This window comes from Salmo trutta, chromosome 4, assembly GCF_901001165.1.
Source record: "Salmo trutta chromosome 4, fSalTru1.1, whole genome shotgun sequence".
Taxonomy (NCBI): Eukaryota; Metazoa; Chordata; class Actinopteri; order Salmoniformes; family Salmonidae; genus Salmo; species Salmo trutta.
The window spans coordinates 27,205,533-27,228,343 of NC_042960.1; the positions used below are offsets into that span (position 1 = coordinate 27,205,533).

The window sequence follows — 22,811 nt, forward strand, 5'->3', positions numbered from 1 at the left end:
ACTGTCCCCAGCACAAGGTGCACCTATGTAATGACCCTGCTGTTTAATCAGCTTCTTGCTATGATACACCTGGCAGGTGGATGGATTATCTTGGCAAAAGAGAAATGCTCACTAACAGTGATATAATCAAATTTGTGAGAAATAAGCTTTTTGTGCATATGAAACATTTCTGGAATGTTTATTTCAGCTCATGAAACATGGGATCAACACTTTACATGTCGCAATTATATAACTTTTTTCAGTACAGTTCTGTGCCTAAGGGCAACTTCTTCAGTGGTGGAAAAAGTACTCAATTCTCATACTTGAGTAAAAGCAAAGGCACCTTTATAGAAAATGACTGAAGTAAAAGTGAAAGTCACCCAGTAAAATACTACTTGAGTAAAAGTCTAAAAGTATTTGGTTTTAAATATACTTAAGTATCAAAAGTAAATGTAGTTGCTAAAATTTACTTAAGTATCAAAAGTACAAATAATTTAAAATTCCGTATATTAAGCAAACCCGCCAGCACAATTTGTATTTATTTATTTACAGATAGCCAGGGTCACAGTCCAACACTCAGACATCATTTAAAAACAAAGCATTTGTGTTTAGTGAGTCCGTCAGATCAGATGCAGTAGGGATGACCAGGGATGTTCTCTTGATAAATGTGCGAATTGGACCATTTTCCTGTCCTGCTAAGCATTCAAAATGTAACGAGTACTTTTGGGTGTCAGGGAAAATGCATGGAGTAAAAAGTACATTTTCTTTAGGAATGTAGTGAAGTAAAAGTTGTCAAAAAATGTAAATAGTTAAGTACAGATAACCAAAACACTACTTAAGTAAAAATACTTTGAAGTACTACTTAAGTACCTTACACCACTAATCTTCTTACTGGAACATAAAAGCTTCAGGAGGACTTGTAGTCAAACAAAGTAAATAGATGAGTTCTCTCCCTGTGGGGGCACATAACCACAACCAGATGCTAGAGGCTGATGCTATGCAGCCCATAGAAGGGGAGCAGTGGGGGTCCAGATTCAGAAGCAGAAAGCAAACATTTAAGTGGGAGGAAAATAGTCTACATGTACAGTGCATTCGGAAAGTATTCAGACCCCTGGACTTTTTCCACATTTTGTTATGTCACAGCTTGATTCTAGAATGGATTAAATCATTTCCCCCCTCATCAATCTACACACAATACTCCATAATGACAAACCAAAAACAGGCATTATACATTTTTGCAAAGTGAAAACTTTGCAAAAATGCAAAAAAAATAAAGGGAACACTTAAACAACACAATGTAACTCCAAGTCAATCACATTTCTGTGAAATCAAACTGTCCACTTAGGAAGCAACACTAATTGACAATACATTTCACATGCTGTTGTGCAAATGGAATAGACAACAGGTGGAAATTATAGGCAATTAGCAAGACACCCCCAATAAAGGAGTGGTTCTGCAGGTGGTGACCACAGACCACTTCTCAGTTCCTATGCTTCCTGGCTGATGTTTTGGTCACTTTTGAATGCTGGCGGTGCTTTCACTCTAGTGGTAGCATGAGACGGAGTCTACAACCCACACAAGTGGCTCAGGTAGTGCAGCTCATCCAGGATGGCACATCAATGCGAGCTGTGGCAAGAAGGTTTGCTGTGTCTGTCAGCGTAGTGTCCAGAGCATGGAGGCGCTACCAGGAGACAGGCCAGTACATCAGGAGACGTGGAGGAGGCCGTAGAAGGGCAACAACCCAGCAGCAGGACCGCTACCTCCGCCTTTGTGCAAGGAGGAGCAGGAGGAGCCTTACCCGAGCCCTGCAAAATGACCTCCAGCAGGCCACAAATGTGCATGCGTCTGCTCAAACGGTCAGAAACAGACTCCATGAGGGTGGTATGAGGGCCCGACGTCCACAGGTGGGGGTTGTGCTTACAGCCCAACACCGTGCAGGACGTTTGGCATTTGCCAGAGAACACCAAGATTGGCAAATTTGCCACTGGTGCCCTGTGCTCTTCACAGATGAAAGCAGGTTCACACTGAGCACGTGACAGACGTGACAGAGTCTGGAGACGCCGTGGAGAATGTTCTGCTGCCTGCAACATCCTCCAGCATGACCGGTTTGGCGGTGGGTCAGTCATGGTGTGGGGTGGCATTTCTTTGGGGGGCCGCACAGCCCTCCATGTGCTCGCCAGAGGTAGCCTGACTGCCATTAGGTATCGAGATGAGATCCTCAGACCCCTTGTGAGACCATATGCTGGTGCGGTTGGCCCTGGGTTCCTCCTAATGCAAGACAATGCTAGACCTCATGTGGCTGGAGTGTGTCAGCAGTTCCTGCAAGAGGAAGGCATTGATGCTATGGACTGGCCCACCCGTTCCCCAGACCTGAATCCAATTGAGCACATCTGGGACATCATGTCTTGCTCCATCCACCAACGCCACGTTGCACCACAGACTGTCCAGGAGTTGGCGGATGCTTTAGTCCAGGTCTGGGAGGAGATCCCTCAGGAGACCATCCGCCACCTCATCAGCATGCCCAGGCGTTGTAGGGAGGTCATACAGGCACGTGGAGGCCACACACACTACTGAGCCTCATTTTGACTTGTTTTAAGGACATTACATCAAAGATGGATCAGCCTGTAGTGTGGTTTTCCACTAATTTTGAGTGTGATTCCAAATCCAGACCTCCATGGGTTGATAAATTGGATTTCCATTGATTCTTTTTGTGTGATTTTGTTGTCAGCACATTCAACTATGTAAAGAAAAAAGTATTTAATAAGATTATTTCATTCATTCAGATCTAGGATGTGTTATTTTAGTGTTCCCATTATTTTTTTGAGCAGTGTATATATAGAAAATAAAAAATGAAATATCACTTTTACATAAGTATTCAGACCCTTCACTCAGTACTTTGTTGAAGCACCTTTGCCAGCTATTACAGCCTGCAGTCTTGGTATGACGCTACAAGGTTGGCACACCTATATATGAGGAGTTTCTCCCATTCTTCTCTGTAGATCCTCTCAAGCACGGTCAGGTTGGATGGGGAGCATTGCTGCACAGCTTTTTTCAGGTCTCTCCAGAGACGTTTGATCGGGTTCAAGTCCGGGCCACTCAAGGACATTGAGACTTGTCCCAAAGCCACTCCTGCGTTCTCTTGGCTGTGTGCTTAGGGTTGTTGTCTTGTTGGAAGGTGAACCTTCGCCCCAGTATGAGGCCGTGAGCAGGTTTTCATCAATTATCTCTATACTTTGCTCCGTTCATCTTTCCCTCGATCCTGACTAGTCTTCCAATCCCTACAGCAATTACAATTTCTAGTCTCAGGGCAAAGGGTCTGAACACTTATATAAATAAGATATTTGGTTTTTTTAAAAACCTGTTTTCACTTTGTCATTATGGGGTATTGTGTATAGATTTCTGAGAGGGGAAGCCGAATTGACTCAATTTTAGAATAAGGCTGTAACGTAACAAAATGTGGAGAAAGGGAAGGGGGTCTGAACACTTTCCAAATGCACTCTGTTCGATTCCCATCTCATAGGTCACCAGGGAAGCATATGGCAGTAACAACACATTCAATCCAGATGAGCAGTCATGTGGAGGCTTTAATGTCACTGTAAATGTATAGCTAAAGACCCCTAGTACAATAACAGGCTGTACTGTTATCTAAGATGTATGATTAAGTCATGGGAACATTGCATTTCTCAGAAAGTGGAGAGAAAAAAAACATTGTACGAGTACTTTCCTTACATAGGCCTAACGTGTTTTTCAACAACAAAATGCACCCACACATTAGGTCATGTGAAAAGGCATTATGAAATAAAATCAAGACATTTTTACTGTCCCTTTATTTTCAGTCATGTCTCAATCTGCTGCCTTCCTTTCCACTTCAAACTAGTAGTAAGCTGTAAACAGTGCAGTTGCATAAAAAAAATAAGACTAAGTCATCATTTCACCTTCATTTTACAAGCACATCTTCAAATATTGTTTATTTTTTTTTTATACACCATTCCAGTACAGCATTTGTCCAATCAAACTCTGATGCATTTGAATCCCCAAGAGTCCTGCTGTCCTCAAAACACATGCACACATCTAGGGCCAGACATAACATGTCGAGTTCCTTATCTATTTCATTACAGCATCATCTGCACAACTTATTAATAACAAAGCAGCTGATTATGTCTTAGAGGCTAGTGCTATTTGGTTTGAATCCACAAACATTGATTTCAGATCCTTTCTGGAGTGGACCATGAAGATATTATATTGCTGCAGGTTCCGCCTGGCCCTAGCCATGTCATGCATACAGCACTAGCCCCATAAGTCAACTTTACAGAGCAATCCGATGCTTTAGAATCTTCTCCAGTGAGTTGGTAAGCCACTTGGTTATACAATCAGAGATATAGGCAATTGGACAGACAGAGACAAACTGGTCTGAGCTGTGGATGGAGCCTCAGACAGGTGGAATGCTAGAGCCTACTTCTTTCCCAGTGATAGACTGAAACACAAGCAAAGGGGGTTGTACGTGTTAATGATACTGTATAAAAATAAAATGTATATAATATTTAAAGTGCTCTAAAAAGTACAGGGATAACAATGAGAGATGATAGTGTCGGAGAGAAAAAAATAAGTGGTTTCTGCAAGGCTCTGACAAGACTGATTTCAGTCAAAAGTGCATCAATACACGGGGTGGATTGGTTACTTTGCTGAACATATGGTACTCCCAGGTTCTGTATAATACAGTGAGGGAAAAAAGTATTTGATCCTCTGCTGATTTTGTACATTTGCCCACTGACAAACAAATGACCAGTCTATAATTGTAATGGTAGGTTTATTTGAACAGTGAGAGACAGAATATCAACAAAAAAAACTGAAAAACGCATGTCAAAAATGTTATAAAATGATTTGCATTTTAAATGAGGGAAATAAGTATTTGACCCCTCTGCAAAACATGACTTAGTACTTGGTGGCAAAACCCTGGTTGGCAATCACAGAGGTCAGACATTTCTTGCAGTTGGCCACCAAGTTTGCACACATCTCAGGAGGGATTTTGTCCCACTCCTCTTTGCAGATCTTCTCCAAGTCATTAAGGTTGAGGCTGACGTTTGGCAACTCGAACCTTCAGCTCTCTCCACAGATTTTCTATGGGATTAAGGTCTAGAAACTGGCTAGGCCACTGCAGGACCTTAATGTGCTTCTTCTTGAGCCACTCCTTTGTTGCCTTGGCTGTGTGTTTTGGGTCATTGTCATGCTGGAATACCCATCCACGACCCATTATCAATGCCCTGGCTGAGGGAAGGAGGTTCTCACCCAAGATTTGACGGTACGTGGCCCCGTCCATCGTCCCTTTGATGTGGTGAAGTTGTCCTGTCCCCTTAGCAGAAAAACACCCCCAAAGCATAATGTTTCCACCTCCATGTTTGACGGTGGAGATGGTGTTCTTGGGGTAATAGGCAGCATTCCTCCTCCTCCAAACACGGCGAGTTGAGTTGATGCCAAAGAGCTCCATTTTGGTCTCATCTGACCACAACACTTTCACCCAGTTGTCCTCTGAATCATTCAGATGTTCATTGGCAAACTTTAGATGGGCATGTATATGTGCTTTCTTGAGCAGGGGGACCTTGCGGGCGCTGCAGGATTTCAGTCCTTCACGGCATAGTGTGTTACCAATTGTTTTCTTGGTGACTGTGGTCCCAGCTGCCTTGAGATCATTGACAAGATCCTCCCGTGTAGTTCTGGGCTGATTCCTCACCGTTCTCATGATCATTGCAACTCCACGAGGTGAGATCTTGCATGGAGCCCCAGGCCGAGGGAGAGTGACAGTTCTTTTGTGTTTCTTCCATTTGCGAATAATCGCCCCAACTGTTGTCACCTTCTCACCAAGCTGCTTGGCCATGGTCTTGTAGCCCATTCCAGCCTTGTGTAGGTCTACAATCTTGTCCCTGACATCCTTGGAGTGCTCTTTGGGGTCTTGGCCATGGTGGAGAGTTTGGAATCTCATTGATTGATTGCTTCTGTGGACAGGTGTCTTTTATACAGGTAACAAGCTGAGATTAGGAGCACTCCCTTTAAGAGTGTGCTCCTAATCTCAGCTCGTTACCTGTATAAAAGACACCTGGGAGCCAGAAATCTTTCTGATTGAGAGGGGGTCAAATACTTATTTCCCTCATTAAAATGCAAATCAATTTGTAACATTTTTGACATGTGTTTTTCTGGATTTTGTTATTTTGTCTGTCACTGTTCAAATAAACCTACCATTAAAATTATAGAATGATAATTTCTTTGTCAGTGGGGAAACGTACAAAATCAGCAGGGGATCAAATACTTTTCCCCCCCCTCACTGTATACCATGTATGAGGAATGAATGCCAGGCGTTTGGCACCAGGTTCTGTCTCTGTTTCTGTGAACAGTTACATATGGACATTGAAGATCCTTGGCAGCATTAAGATAAGCCAGGAACTATCAGTGTGATACAGTCTGACTAGAGTCATTTCGACTCCAGTGACCAGGCAAAAGCAGTGAGATGGAGAGCAAAAACCAGGGTCGTGTTCATTAGCGCACACGTAACAAAATGTTTAAAAATGTTTTAAGGACAAGTAGCATTTACTTATAGATAGTCCCTCCCCGTTTCAGTTTATGGTCTTCCATTTGGTGCTTAATGAACACCCCTGGTGGCCATAGGCCTATGCTGTGAAAATGACATAGCATGTACACTGGAGGCAATGTGAGAAGAGCAGTAATTAGCCATGGTTTTGCTAAAAGTCATGTTCTCTTCAAGCTACCATTAATGCCAGTATGGAGCTGCTTCAAAAAACTCAGGGCATCTTTAGGGAATTTGGTGGAATTCCTACTTTTCCATGGGAAATGTGATAATACATTCCTGCACTTTTTCAATAATGCCATTGATTTTTCCCCAGCACCTGTACTGCACTACACAGTGTTCAAAACTGTGGATGTGAACATTCAACATTTCTAACCTTGCTTGAGGCAACTGAAACAAACCATCTGGGCAGTGTTGAGCCATGCAAGAGAAGACAGAGCCAGACTAGGGCATGATGATATGAGATTGAAGCAAAGAGAGTGAAGCTGAGAGAAACATACTTGTTAAAAGAGTCGTCTTGAAGGTTAAGAACCAGGTTGTCTGCGGAAAGGTACACTTTGTTCTGGGACGTTGCCACCTGAAAGACAATACACAGAGAGACAAAACACACAGTTGAAAACAAAGCGTCACAGAACTAGTCTTGTAGCAGCTCATAGCATAAGGGAAACAGCCATCCTTCAGGCCTAATAATACTGATATAACCAGCTAACTGCACTGTGGGTTACCATTGCAACGAGAACCAAACAGCTACAACAAACACAGGCTGCTAAAATGACTGACCCCATTCTTACTGGAACAATGTCTGATTAGGACAATAACATCAGAGCCTCTGAGGATGAGTAACTAATTCCGCAATACCTAATTAATAAAGTATTTCTGTACAATTATCATGACAGTCATTGATATCCAGTATATAGAACTCACCGTCTTAGCAATGGCCTGGGCAGCTCTAATTCGTCGAAGCTTCAGGTATCCAGGATTCTTTGTCACTGCTTGTCCCAACTACAACAAACACAGAGCCAGAATCATATAGCGTGCTAAAGTAAAAAAAACAATTGTTGACTAGAATAATCAGCCTGGTGTTTGAGGTTGTGCAAGGTCATGTGAAGACGAGGGGACAGGTCGTCCAAAGGTTACGGTGAGGTTAATGTTTTACCATCTTGGCAGCCTCTGCCTCTCCCTCCGCCTGGATAATCTTATGTCTCTGGTCTTGTTTGGCTTTCTCCACGTAGAACTGGGCTCTCTGGGCCTCCTGCTGGGCTGCGGAGACAGACAAGCATTGTTTAAACTCCACGCGTGCACACACAATCAACTAACACACGTTAGTGCACTGACTAACCCACACACAGAAAAAAATATATAAAAACAGGCAAGTTATGCATCCACAGACAGCTGTATACACCCCAACACATGCGCACACAAGATGTGGCAGATACATACCAACTTGTTTGGCCTCTACGGCAGCTGTGTACTCTCTGCTGAAGCTTAGCTCTGTGATGGCCACGTCATCGAGGATAATGTTGAAGTCTTTGGCTCTCTCAAACAGCTCTCGGCGAATCAACAATGACACCTACACAGCACACAGACGGTTACAGACAAGAAAAGGGCAAAAAAAATAAGCGTTGGTTTACGTTTCAGTCTATTTTAAAGGGGGCTGAACTTCCTGATTTGGCCTCGTTTTTCCAGCTTGGTCATTAAGAAATGCAGTGGCCATGACTGAAGCCAAACGAGAGTTGTTTTGGGGGATAATGTGGGTGTCCCTTCTAGACAACTTGAAACAGTCGAAATAGGTCTTGTGTCAAAGTCCGCTAGGCTAGCTAGCTTGAGCTAACCAACTTCTTTCGCCAATTAGCTTCAGCTGGCTGGTGTGCGACAATGGCAAAGTTGGTTTGACATTTTATAGCCCATCTCTGGGGATTGTTAGGGACTGTCAATAATTTGATATTGCACATCTTTACAGGGATGAAAACTGGTGAGGGCTCAAAAATGTGACTTTTTTGGCACTAAAACGTCAAAAATCCCTGCTAGGGGAAACACAGGTTTTAACTAATTAAACAAAGAATATGATCTACATGATCAGTCTCTGTGTGTAAAACAAAAAAAATGTGTTAATGTGAACCTAGCTAAAAAAAAAATGTAAAGAAAGCAATCCAATGTTATTTGTTGACTAGACTTTACTGCAAATGACACTCAAGTCTTGAGAAAAAACACAATACATTAATATTGCAGTTAGCCATGAAAGCCTTTATAATAGAAATATTGCACTTGGGAAAAAACATCTTAAGTAGAAATAGAATAAAACAGGAATTCTATTTTTGCTCTATTATAGTGGCCACTATAGTAGACGTAGATCAAGAGCACAATGCTACATGTGTGAAAAAATAACGTTCACTAAGTAAAAAAAATAAAAGTAGAATCCGCTCACTCACAAACAAGTGTTACTGTGAAGTTCAACACAACAAAAGCAATATCTTTGGACTACACATTCTGCCTGTGGACATCTGTTTTACAATGTGCCAGCAGCGCATGATACCCTTTGCTGGCATAATTGATCTCTTTCAGGCAGAGAGCCTGGCATACCCCTTTTTATCCACTTATTGAAAAAGTGGGAAAGTGTGTGGTGTTCCTTTCACCTCTATAGCTGCATCCAGATTAAGCCAGGCCCAGCTCCAGCTGCACTTCATCCATTAATCCACTTGTTTAACAAGCAACGTCTCATTTTCACCTAATTCTCTCATTGTGAAAATTAACCACATACTGTAGAGGGAAAACATCAGTTCACAGATAACTAACGACCTAACTACTAACATTTCACAGATTGCCAAGGTCCAATAAGCAACTAACGCTTTATAACTTGAGGAACGGCAAAGAGTCGTATACCAGTTAATACTTTAGCGAATTGGTTAGGTTACTAACATTAGCGCATCTGACTTTATTAGCCATCTAATTTTCACACCATAAACTCAATTATTTGATCAGTTAAGTTGGCTAATGTTGCTCATCATTTCTCTGGCTAGCTAACGGAGAATTCGATCCAGCTAGCAAGATACTTAACAACGCTAACAATACTTGTTCCGCCACACTTTCTCCCTCACCTCAAACTTTCCAAATGCCAGTTGTTTTTCGGTTACAGCTCATGAAGTACGCTTCATCACCCTCTTGCCCTCGTCTCCGTGGTCAGGCTTCTCACCTACCTCTTCGTTATCGTTCAGGGGACGCGCTGCTGTAACTGACAAACTGCCTTTCCACACTCCCGCTGTATTTCCAATGTGCTCTGATCTGGAAACTAGCAAATGGGTTGTCTCTTCAGTCGCGTGCTGCATTCTGTTATGTAAACAATTGGCTGAGCCTTAGACACAGCCTGAATTGCTCTAAACACCGATCACTCCTTTGCTGACAGCCAGTAGCGATCCAAAGTTTGTATGTGAAGATTACTTCTAAAGACGCACACATTGTTGTTCCGAACTCACTTCACTCGCACTAAAGAAGGAGGCTCGCTCAGCTGGTGCTAGCACATGTGCAGATCAAATACACCCCGCTGGAACGCCGATTAAGGTGTTTACATGTCCCAATAATTCAAAAGATTGCTCAGAAAAATAAGGTGTTTTAATCAGCGTATGCTTACTTCGATTTTTACCTTACGCCAATTAAGTTAAGCAGAGCAAGGTGTTTACATGAATATCGCATAATCTGCCTACTGCCATAATCAGTTTAATATCAAATTATTAGTAAACCTAGTCATTGAAATTTAGAGCTATTGACATTTGAAAAAAATATTGTCCCATGTACATTGTGTAATTCACTGATGGTCTCTAACTAGCCCCATAGGGATATCAAATGTCAAACCAAATTGACCATGGGCATTACGATCGGGTTATGTGCAGCTGCGCTCCGAATTGATGATTACTTGGGTGCTGCCAGCTGTCGGTAGGGTTGAAATAAACAACCCAAGAAATACTGTTACAGTACCCTTCAATCCATGACATACAATTTTTTTCATATTATCTCCCAAATCTCAGTTGTGGACGAGAATGGATTTATGACCAGAATTATCCTATTTACACCTTGTCGTCAATTTTGACACTAGAGAAAAAAATAAAAAAAAATAAAAAATAAAAAAAATCGGACTCATATGGATGCCACATAGGCCATTTTCAAAACGAGAAGTTGCTTTTTAGGGACAGTCACTTTTAAAGCAGAGACTGGTTAAGTACACAACCTTTGTACAATATAATCCTGAGACTGTGTGGCAGTACCGGTGCTCTCTGAATGATGAGATTTAGGCTACCTGTGCGAGTCACTCTGCCATACCTGTGCTCTCTGAGTGATGAGCTGCGAGGCATTGAACTTGGCCACCACGCTCTTCAGCACCTCGTTGACGATGGAGGGTAGTACTCTCTCGTCATAGTCCTTCCCCAGCTGCTGGTACATGGCAGGCAGGTTGGCGGCCACAGGACGGGACAGCACACGCAGCCCAATGTTAATCATCTGCAGATCTACAGAGGTAAGAGAGACAGGGAGAGAGAAGTCAGTGCTGTATCTTCCTTTACCTCATATTCCATCTTTACTGATCTGAAAGCCTCAAATCTTTACTGATCTGCTGGACATAATGTATTGGTCTACATGTATCCATACTGGAATCAAACTCATCCCCCTATTTCAGCAATCATGTACCTTTGCTTCCAGTTAGTGAAGCAATCTTCCTGGGCCGGGCTCTGATGTCATAGATTATGGGGTACTGGATCCATGGTATCCTGAAGAACAACAAAAACAGTTCAGTTTAAATATGGTCATGTGAATTTAGCTTTGCATCAAGCCAACTGATCATGACAGCCCTGGCTTCATTACAAACCCCTGGAGTGTAGGCCTACCTGAAGTGCAGTCCTTCAGCCAGCACTGTGTCCATCTGCATCCCTCCGATTCTGTTGAAGATGATTGCTCTCTGACCTCCATCCACTGGGAACAAACCATTCCACACAACGTTAGAGGGGTGCACTCATTATCGTGATAATAGTGTTACCCATTTCACTACCAGACACTAGGTTAGGCCTACCTGTGAATGTAGCTTCTTTGACCCCATAGGCCAGAGCTCCAGCCCCAATGAGCAGCTTGAGGCCTATTCCTGCTCCCTTGCCCCCTGCGCCAGACATACGACTGGCCAGGTCCCTCAGGTTTGTCAGGAAACGCTTGGGAAGGCAGAAAAAAAATGTCATGTCAGGTGTTGTTGCTATTGGACAGAGCTTATGTCTTCACAAAATATTAGAAGGCTTCTTTTACCACTGTTTATTTATCATCAGGTCAGTAATGCACTGCACATTAAGTGTTTTGGGGGGCTTGTTGTGATGGTCCAGCTAATTTAACACCATTATCACATCTAGTGGACTTAAGGGGTACTGTGGCCTGGACCTATCAGTGTCATTGTCTCCATCTCAAATATTCTTGACCATTTATATAGTTAGTGATGCACCGATATTACATTTTTGGCCGATACCAATATTATCCTTGCCCCCCCCCCCCAAAAGATACCGATATTTAACATTTTAGCTGCCTTTTAAGCATTCTAGTACAGTTATAGTTAACACGCACACATGGACAGAGCAGTCTAAGGCACTGCATCTCTGTGCAAGAGGCGTCACTACAGTCCCTGGTTCGAATCCAGGCTGTTTCACATCCGGCCGTGATTGGGGGTCCCATATGGTGGCCCACAATTAGCCCACCGTGGTCCGGGCTGTCATTGTAAATAAGAACTTGTACTCATTTCACCTTTGAGTTGTCTCACTGAAATTCAAACTATTTCAAATGACTGCTCGATCCACACAGCATACATTGTGGGCTAGGTTAGGAATGCTGTGTTGCATGTGTAGCGCAAAATTTTACGTGGCGTCCTTACGTCAATTACCTATGTTATAAAGGTATGCACGGTAGCTTTGACATCGGTTTTTAACGTCGGCGTTAAACTAGACATCAGGCCGATACCGATGTTGGCATTTTTAACTAATACGTCCGATTCCGATATGTTCACAAATATATTGTGCATCCCTATTTATAGTATTATGGAACTGTGGATTGTACAGGTCTTTGAGTAATGAATGAGCATGTAAACTAGCCAAGTTTAAGCAGTACTTAAACCAATGTTTTCCACAAACTGATATGCAAGTAACTTGCATGTTAGCTGACAAACGCGCAACTCTGTTTTCTTATATGGAGGCAGAGTTGAGCTTTCTCAGCTACCTGCATGTTTTATGATAACAGGGTTGCCATGGCCAAATTCGTCTACTTAGAAAACGATGTCACGGGTCAAAATGTATTGGTCGTGGGTTTTTGGAACTACTAAGTTGCACCGCGGCCACCATGGGATTCTTTAAAAAGTGTATGTAATAATGTATCAGTACCAGTCAAAAGTTTGGAGACACCTACTCACTCAACGTTTCTTTTTTTTTGAAAATAATAGTGAAGAAATCAAAACTATGAAATAACATGTTGTTACCAAAAAAGTTTAAATAAAAAAAATGTATATTTTATATTTGAGATGCTTCAAAGTGGCCACCCTTTGCCTTGACAGCTTTGCACACTCTTGGCATTCTCTCAACCAGCTTCATCTGGAATGCTTTTCCAATTTTCTTGAAGGTGAAACTGGTTGAGAAAATGCCAAGAGTGTGCAAAGCTGTCGTCAAGGCAAAGGGTGGCTACTTTCATCAATCTCAAATATATTTTGATTTGTTTAAGACGGTCTTGGTTGCTACATGATTCTATGTGTTATTTCATAGTTTTGATGTCTTCACTATTATTCTACAATGTAGAAAATAGAATTATAAACAAAAACTCTTGAATTAATGTGTGCGTGTACACACACACACACACACACACACACACACACACGTTATTCCAAACGAAATATTTTCCCATACTTAATCAAGAAACTAGCTAGCTAAAATTTGACTAGTTATTATCAGTCATCCAAGCTTGCAACAGTTGTTGCAACAAGAGAACTGGCCATTTTCTAGTTGGTTAGGGAGCGGTTTACCTAAATTGCCAATGGCAAACCTTCCCTTCCATATGAAATCTAAAAAAGACCTAGCTATAGTTTGAAAACTGGCATAGTTAAGCTTTGCCGAGTGAGGATAGGCAAGTCAGAAAAACGACCTGCGTAGCTATCGTCGTTAGCTTGCTAGCTAAGATAGCTACCTCGATCTCCTCTTTAACTCATAGTCTAACGTTACAAGGCAATAACACACGTTTGTGTAGAATACACAACTAGTTTCACAATAATAAGGTATGTCTTGACTTTGTCTTTAGTAAGTGTGGTTGCTATTTGAAATACTCACGTTGGGCTCTTTATTCGCCATGCTTGCAGTAGATATCCAAGGTCGCGATCAATGAACGTGTCATCACCATAGAGAATGATAGAGCTTTCTAGTGGCCAAACGGCCGTTTTAGCATTGGCGAAGCCAATGAGGGCTTCCACCATTTTAATGTAGGCAACTAGGTGGGACTTCCAACTCCATTGGCTGATCCCTCCTGGTGACCCTGTCAGAGTCATATCCAACCGGGTCATGAGGAGGGATCAGCCAATGAAGAAAAACATTGACTACGTCAAAATGCAGATAGCCTCAATGGCGCTGCCCATGCTGTCACAGACGCTATAATGACACAGTTACAAAAAGTCCACTCTCTCTATGGTCATCAGAGACAACTTTGTCTTTGCACATTCAGGTGAAAGGCTTTCAGGGACTTGAGTTCAATGCAGCTTGAAATTATATAGCTGCCCTCTTGTGGGCTTGTGTGTATTTTATGAAACTGGCTTGTGTTCAATGGAATACATTCAAAGTTAAAGGTAGACTCAGTGATATGACGTTTTTACACTGCTGCTACTCACTGTTTATCTATGCATAGTCACTTTACCCCTACCTACATGTACAAATTACATCACTAACCTGTAGCCCCGCACATTGACTCCGTACCGTTGCCCCCTGTATTTTGCCTCGTTTTGTTACTATTTATTTTGTAAATATTTTCTCTTTTGTTGAACTGCATTGTTGGTTAAGGGCTTGTAAGTATGCATTTCACAGTAAGGTCTACTACAAGTGTTAGGCGCATGTGACAAGTTTAATTTGATATTACTGAAAATTATAAAAGCAAATTGTAGTGTTGGTCACGTTTCATGAGCTGAAATGAAATATCCCAGAAATTGTGCATACGCACAAAAAGCGTATTTCTCTAATTGTGTGCACAAATGTTTTACATCCCTGTTAGTGAGAGTTTTTATTTTGCCAAGATAATCCATCCACCTGACAGGTGTGGCATGTCAAGAAACAGCATGATCATGACACAGGTGCACCTTGTGCTGGGGACAAAGGCCACTAAAATGGGCAGTTGTCACAACACAATGTCAGATGTTTGAAGTTGAGTGTGCAATTGGCATGCCGACTGCAGGAATGTCCAGAGAATTGAATGTTAATTTCTCTACCATAAGCCAGTCGTTTTAGATAATTTGGCAGTACAGCCAACTGGCTTCACAACCACAGACCACATGTAACCACACCAGCCCAGGACCTCCACCTGCAGGATTGTTTGAGACCAGCCACCTGGACAGTATTGGTCTGCAATTAAGCTCTTGTGGGGAAAAACTGCACCCCTGCCCAGTCATGCAAAATCTGTAGATTAGGGCCTAATGGATTTCCTTTTATGAACTGTAACTCAGTAAAACCATTTAAATTGTTGCATGCATGTTTGTTCAGTATAGATACAGAACGTAAATAGCCTAGTGGGTCAATTTCCACAAGAGTATTTAAGCACAAGGCTCAAACTTCCACTGTTTTGGTCCTGTGACTACCATGCTGTATGTGACAGAGTGAAGTCTTACATCTCAATATCTGCAGCGCTGCGTGTCATGTTGCTGAGACTACCTTTAACAGCCCACAGGTGTATCAGTGTTGAGTGGCTGTAGTTAAAATATGAACAGATTAGTTCTGTTTTCACACAGGTACCTTGTGCCTCACTTGGCAAGTACGTACTCCCAGGAGACAAAATATCTTATGCATGAACTTTGTCATTCAGTGACAGTTAAGTCAACTACAAAAAAAGGCAATGCTTTTCTTCCTGACATCTTTTAATCCATAATTCATGTAGTAATAAACAGCCTATTTTACAGATTTAGTTAAATCTAAAAAAAAAACAAAAAAACAATGAGAATATCAGCAACCACATCACCTGAAAGCAAAAATTACAAATGCAAGGTTACAAGAGCAGTTTACATCTTAGGGTTACATTTCTGGAATGACAAGGAAAAAATAATGTACAAATAAAATAATTTACATGGTTGTCTGTCATGAGCATGGTCATTGCCCATATATACATATATAGATATTTACATACAAAAAGTATTGTCTGCCAAGAAGCCAGTGTGATCTTGGTTGGATTTTGGTTTCTTTCGTGCTGCTGTCACTGTAGAAGACAAATGCACTCCTTCAAACATGGCATCCTGTGACCACTGAAAAACAACAAGCAGCAGTGTATGCCTGGTCCTCCCCATTTCAAGGGTTGAAAAAAAATAAAAAATGTGTTCCTCTTCAGACGTAGAAAAGTCGTACCCGAGAGGTGCTGACGTGAAGGTCGTCGTCAAAGAACTTGGTCTCTATAACAACATTCCCACTGCAAGGGGAGAGAAAAATAAATGTTTCAAATCAGCAAACACTGACCACTAGCTGCAAAGTATGAGGCAAAGCAGTCCCATAAAGGAAATGAGTTTCCTGCCAGTTTAGCATAAAAAAAGTGAGGTGAAGGAATCTCACTGTAGCCTAATGACTTACTCAAGATGTAGCCTAGTGAGTGCATATTGTATACTACTGACAATTGCACAACCCAACTGTAGGAGAATGACCAAAAAGCACAACATTTTTTTGTTGCATATCCTTACGTTAAAACATTTGCGGGCATCATCTGAGACTCTGTCGCTGCCTCTATCAAAGACTGCCATGTGTTTGTGGAGTTGGGAATCACAAAGCCAAACTCAAAGAACCATTCTGCAGGTAGAGGAGAGAGACACAAAATACATGTAATGAGTGCATTCACTATGCACAGACATTGCATTCTTATTGAGTATATGTATAATAACACGATTGAAACAGATCAAATAGACTAGTACCTTCTAAGCATTGGCCTTTGAAGAAAACCTTCTGTTCAAGGCGGAACTTTTCCAGTTTTTCTGACGAAGAGAAATTTAGCTCTCTGGACACAGCTTTGCACTTGAGGATTTTCTTGGGGACTCGAGCTGTAAAGAAATTAATGGGACAGTCAAACTACCAATTAGGAGAGAATAGATGCACTCAACACAACAGCCTGATGTTTACCAAGACCTAGGCTACTTTCTCACATAGATTCTGATATACTTCCTCACTACCGGCATTTTCTGTAGATTCTAATATCAATGTTGTGTATATAACTATGTGCAGAGGTAAATTGATAATCATTTTGACTAGGGTTGGGCGGTATCCAGATTCATATCGTCATACAGTTTCTGAACTCTACGCATTTCAAAATGTGCACACAATGGGTACAATTTCCATAAAAAAATATGCACAAAACAATTTAGGCAACAGGGATCATGATCGGGGGGGAGGGGGATTGAATGGCTTCTGTAACCAAAACGCTTGATCTTGACATCAAGCCACTCAGCAAACAAAATGCATAGCTGGAGTCCTGAGCTGGATATAACACATTTGACATCTTAGATGTTATACTCAACTTATAGTTAGTTATAAGTGGAATAGCACGCACTGCTTTTTTCCCCCCTACGGTATTGAAAAATCATTCTGTTGGCATTTCGAAATACACCGTATACCGGGGTATCACACAAGCCAAATTTTGACATTGGTTAGGGTTCAAGTTCTTGAGGACAAACTGGCAGACTGCTGGGATGGTTAGAATGGAGTGGTCAACAAAGCAGGACTGAGGCCATGGACAGTCATTAATGAAGTGGTCAGGGTTGCTGTGAATGCCTCGCTTCTTTAAAATTGAGTTAGATTCATTTACATTTCCAATTTGATGTCTGTAAAGCCTACTGTATATATTAATTCCAGTATTTATTTATGTTTAATAAAATCAATCATAAATACAGTGGTCATCTTAGTAGTGGTAGGAAGATATGGCCTAATACATTTTCTACACCTGGAGGAAAGCCGACAGTAAACCTCAGGAGGTTCCAGTACCTTCATGTTCAACCCCAGGAAGAGACAAGTCCTCTGTTCCCTGCCACAGCACCTTCCCAGTCTCAGCATCACGCAGGTTCATCCAGTTTCTGGGAGACCAGGAGTCAAGGAATACTACACAGTCATGGGTTTGACTGGCAGTAGCCTTGTCCAAGTTATTTCTATATGTAGTGTTTGTCTATAGCAAGTGGCAAAAATTTCCCTCAGTGGATCAATGAAGTAATGCCAGTATTCCTCAAGGTGGCACACAAGGTAACAGGAAACCCTGACCCATCAAGCTATGATAGTGGCAGCCAAGTGAAAAAAACAATATGGTGATTTTTAGTTCTCAAAGATTATTGTAAAATAATATGTCAATTATATTTTCTACATACTGGTTTTAGTCATTTAAGTTCACCGAGTTTATTTTTGGGGGTACAGGGGAACTGGCATGTGTTAAAGCCAAAATTGAAAGCAGGGTAGACCTATTTGTATTCTTCCAAAAATCTTCAAGAGCCGCCGTGTGAGGCCCCAGTCATTTACACCAGCTCTCACGCCATGTTCTTTTATTGGAGTGGCCTATTTTAGTGGATTAAAGCCACCTATGATTATTTAGCTACTACTAGCTAACCTCTTCTAATAGGTCATGTGGTACAAAGCCAAGGCAAGTGGGTAGCAGTACTCCAACTGGTGCAAGTGCTAACGGACAGAACAAAGAATTTCTAACTCAGCTCTGGGAATAAAAAGCCAACTGGAAGATATAGCTGTTGTGTCAACTAGAGGGTACTATGTCAGAAGCACCTGACCCCCCTCCCCCTCGCCTCAAAGCCATCTGTGCTGCTCTTCTTCCTCCCGCTCAACACACACAGGGAGCAACAGGGTGTCAGCACCAGGCCACCAGTTTCAAACAGCAAAATAATGAAAATGGAGTAAAGTGTCAGTCAAGTCATTCCCCACATGGGATAAACTCTTTCAAAGGAATAGGGGCCTTGACTGAATAATGGTCAAATATTTAAAAAAGCAGGAAGGAAAATAAGACACGTAAACATGACGCGACCAACCTCAACACTGAGCTTGGCTAGCAAGCTACTGTGGAGTAGGGCTGTCTTAGTGAGATGAAACTTGTGGCGCTTTGAACCACTTAAGCCTTTCAAATCTGACTGCAGCCCAGTGAGCCCAGTTGCCTCCCTCCCAGCAGCTTCCACATCCTTCTAGAATGATCAACAAAGTCCACAGTGTGCAGCTCTCTCATCTTAATAGAAACTTCCTTAGAAAACATGGGCCTGTATAGGCACCCTCTTTCAATCTCTAAATGACTAGGATGCTTTGTGTGAAGTGGCTGTTGGCTGTTACCTAGACAAATTAATTGAACAGTTGTCAGCCCTGCTGGACAATGACTGTCTGGGGGACAAAGCAGTGTACCCAGCTTACCATTTATGAATGAACTGTAATACAAGCTGCTGCTGCTACTTTTTCCAATGTGAATTATAAAAAAACGTGGCCTCCGTGTTAAGCTCATTAACTGGCTGCATAAAAACAATGAAGCCAAATGTTTCCAGTACATGCCAAGGTCATAGACACTTACTTCATAATAGGCCTGGATAGGGTAGTCGAGTTAAAATGTATTCTGCAGCCAACTACAGTTAGGCCCAGTGGCGGAAAAGGTGACATGTCTCCTGGATCACACATACAGACATCCCTGGTGCTAAGCAAGGAAGATCTGAAAGGGGGGGGGGGGGGCAGACCCTGGTTCCACAACACTTACAGGCTTCTTAATTAGCCCTTATGGGCATGCTAGCCTCCCTACAGCCCCATCCATTTTTAAAGAGTATCTCCTTGATGCAAAACATGTGAATGCATGACCAATACACATGCAATAGACACGAGAAATGAAAAGGAATAGGCTACATCTCACCAAGTTAACAGTGTAACAATTATTATTTTTTAAATCACAATTGTATCTATACACAGGCCTAGTTGTCAAAAACACATGGTTTATGCAACTAATTGAAAAACTTCTAAAGTAGCAAATAGCGGAGCCCAGCATCAACTCAGACTACCACTGTTTGGTTAGCTAGTCCTTGTGTTCATAGTTCTGTGGATCAGTTTGTTCCAGGGAAAGATTACATGCAAGTCATGTCCACTCAGGGGAAGCAGAAGCTGGCTGCAGCGCACACTGCATTCCCCTCAGAGGCTAGCCTCTGCCTGTCTTAGGTATATAACAGAGGCCATGTTGACGCACCGTGCTCCTGTACAGGCCTGGAAGCCCGATGTAGCGTCATACCAAGAAACGGAACGCAACGGAGTCATGTATGGACTTTGTCAGATGCATGTCTAATTAACCTAGCTACTTGTGTTCATGTGCAGTTTTTTCCAATACAATGACCTACTGTAGGGCAATGAAGGGACTACTGATGTTATTCTATAAAATACATTAGTGTACTATGGAAGCAAGGCCGTTCCCAGGAATCAAAGTTTTGAATCTGATTAAGCACACTTTCAGGTTATACTTAGTCATTAAAGAACGTGAATATTACGCTAGCCTTAGAAAGTGTACTACCTGAAAGCAACTATGATACCCTTATCAGTATCCAAACAAGCAAATTGGTGCTGAAGCTGAGTTGTAGCAGGTCCTGTGCTTTCTTTGAATACTCCCCGCTGTGAAGCAACTTCTTGAACCTTCTATAATTATCTTTATTACTTAAGACCTACAGGTCAAAAAGCCAGTCATGCCAGGGAAGTGTTCCTGTAACCTCAACGCAATAGTCACTATATGGCACTCAGTGATCGACAAATTTGATCAGCCCACCACTGATCAACACAGTTCAAATAAATACACAACTTCTAGATTAATTTGTTGAAAAACCTTAGAAACAGCAGCATCCACAGACTTCATGACGTTGTAATTACAATTAACCTGATGCTGGTTACCCAACTATCGAGGGGAAGGAAGGAGTTTTTGTTCTTAGTTCAAAGACTGACAATTCCTCACAATACAATTGATTGCTTGGTCTCAGGAGGATCAACTTAAAAACAGCTTGACTGTCCTCTACAATCTACAAAACAAAAATTCAAAATATGTGTTTTTTTATTTAACCAGGCAAGTCAGTTAAGAACAAATTCTTACAATGATGGCCTAGGAACAGTGGGTTAACTGCCTTGTACAGGGGCCAAACATACTTTTACCTTGTCAGCTCGGGGATTCAAACTAGGAACCTTTGTTACTTGCCCAACGCAAAAACCACTAGGCTACCCGCCACCCTTAACTGCATAGGCCTAAGTTCTTCACAAAGGTCCTGAAATGAGTATGTGTATGCAGCCAGGAGTCCATGCAGTGGTAACACGCTAAACTCAGTCACCAGACCTGTTAGGAGGAGGACCATAAGGTAGCAAATCCCCATCCTTGCAAATCAAGGATTTAAGAATTACCAGCCTAGAAAATGAAGCCTGCCCAAGGAAGGTCACACAGATCCACAGCCTGTCACAACAGTCAGGATTCTTACCTATTCAACACTGAATATACCCTTAGTACTACCAAGAAATGTGTAAAGTACAGAGTGGAATTAAATAATGGGCCTTCAGAGTTCCATGTTAAGCCAGTGGAAGCAACGCAGGTGTGATTATTCTCGTCCGCATTACTGTACCTATTTTGGGACCAGTGGCTTGTGTTATGTAAACCAAAGAGAGGGCTTCTACCTGAGCTAGGAGATGAAAAAATTACCCAGAGAAGGTACATCAAACAAGCTCCACTATGGTATGATTAAAAATGCATGTTGCGTTAAGACAGTGATTGCAGGAGGTAAACTGTCAGATTTCCCACTCTGCCCTGCCAACAGCTCCAGTTATGTCCAACAGGTTCAGTATAGATCAACCTTCCAGTCAGACACTTATTTAAAAATATATATTTTATTTTAGCCACTGTGCAGGCTGTTTTAATATAGTAAAGCATTCTCCTGTACAAGTAATAGGCAATGCAAGACAATTAGCAATACTGTTCTGTATGCATGGACAGATACAGGGAGCATCAGCAAACGGCTACCCAAGTTAAATTCAAATCAGAACCAGCCAGCTAACTATGGCACCCATTTAGCTAACACCTAACCTGTGTGCATGTCCCACTACCTCCTTGTCCAATTTGACTAACTAGCTAGTCAATTTATCCAAAGTTAGCCACCACATAACGTTACAGCTGCAGTGTCTAGCTAGCTAGGCCGGTTATCTAGCTAGGTAACTTGCCAGCAAACCAGCTTGAAGGAGGATGGCTCAGAAAGACACCAGCAACCCCGCTAAAGTCAAACTATCAGACTGACAATATTAGTTCGCTAGGTTCACTAACTAGTTACGCCAACGTGTGACAAGCAGCAAGAGCCAGCAAGCAACACCACCTGGCTAGCTAGCTACGGCAGCTAATTTAGATACCAGGCAAACCATTCATTGAAAAGGATACAGTTTAAAACCCTTCAAAATCTCCTTGGCTCTGTCTTCAGTTGAAGACATTATGTCGGAGTCGGACATCTTCAGTTTCTTGAGTGGCTTGTTAGCGTTAACTGACAGGCTAGCTAGCTACCAAACTAACGTAAATGCACCTGAAAATGGCATGAAGTCCGAGGACTCTGGCGATATCGCATTAGCCTGCCGTAGATCCCAATTTAATCTCACTAGTAACTCCTACTGATCCCTTAATCGACCTACCATAAATAGAGTTTGGTCGGAGATTGACAGCAAATTCGTCCGAACACTTTACGCGGTAGCAGAGCACCACACAAAACAACAAATGAAATGAGGCTTCTAGGGAGGGAGTTGGCTGAGGGGACACGCCTCAACTCTCCTCCACCAGTAACCTCACAGATAGAACAATGATACAGATGCTTCACCGTACGTATAAATCTGAAGCATCCGGTAGGCAATTCCACTCACCACCAAATATGGTGATGAAAGAAAGCCCAGTGGCAAGGCAGTGGGAGAAGATAAAGCAAGGCGGATTTTTGGCCGACATTCTGCAAATTTTGTCATCGATTAAACATTTGATCTCAATCATGTTTTCTGTTCCCATTCCTAGAATATTTTAA

At 42.1% G+C, this 22,811-nt stretch overlaps 2 protein-coding genes across 2 annotated transcripts; both read right to left on the reverse strand.

Annotated features, from left to right (window-relative positions):
* Nucleotides 1–3,796: 3,796 nt before the first annotated feature.
* Nucleotides 3,797–14,011, reverse strand: LOC115192180 (prohibitin-2). The gene is made up of 10 exons (XM_029750391.1): nucleotides 13,882–14,011; nucleotides 11,610–11,742; nucleotides 11,428–11,512; nucleotides 11,231–11,310; nucleotides 10,868–11,052; nucleotides 7,997–8,126; nucleotides 7,713–7,816; nucleotides 7,481–7,558; nucleotides 7,057–7,133; nucleotides 3,797–4,453 (listed from the first exon to the last, which is right to left on the reverse strand). Exons 1-10 carry the CDS (start codon nucleotides 13,900–13,902, stop codon nucleotides 4,432–4,434), a joined length of 915 nt encoding a protein of 304 aa, XP_029606251.1. The 5' UTR covers nucleotides 13,903–14,011; the 3' UTR covers nucleotides 3,797–4,431.
* A 1,636-nt stretch (nucleotides 14,012–15,647) lies between these two features.
* Nucleotides 15,648–22,522, reverse strand: LOC115192181 (retinal rod rhodopsin-sensitive cGMP 3',5'-cyclic phosphodiesterase subunit delta). Its single transcript, XM_029750392.1, has 5 exons — nucleotides 22,190–22,522; nucleotides 17,764–17,852; nucleotides 16,701–16,826; nucleotides 16,473–16,578; nucleotides 15,648–16,207 (listed from the first exon to the last, which is right to left on the reverse strand). Exons 1-5 carry the CDS (start codon nucleotides 22,255–22,257, stop codon nucleotides 16,126–16,128), a joined length of 471 nt encoding a protein of 156 aa, XP_029606252.1. The 5' UTR covers nucleotides 22,258–22,522; the 3' UTR covers nucleotides 15,648–16,125.
* Nucleotides 22,523–22,811: the final 289 nt, after the last annotated feature.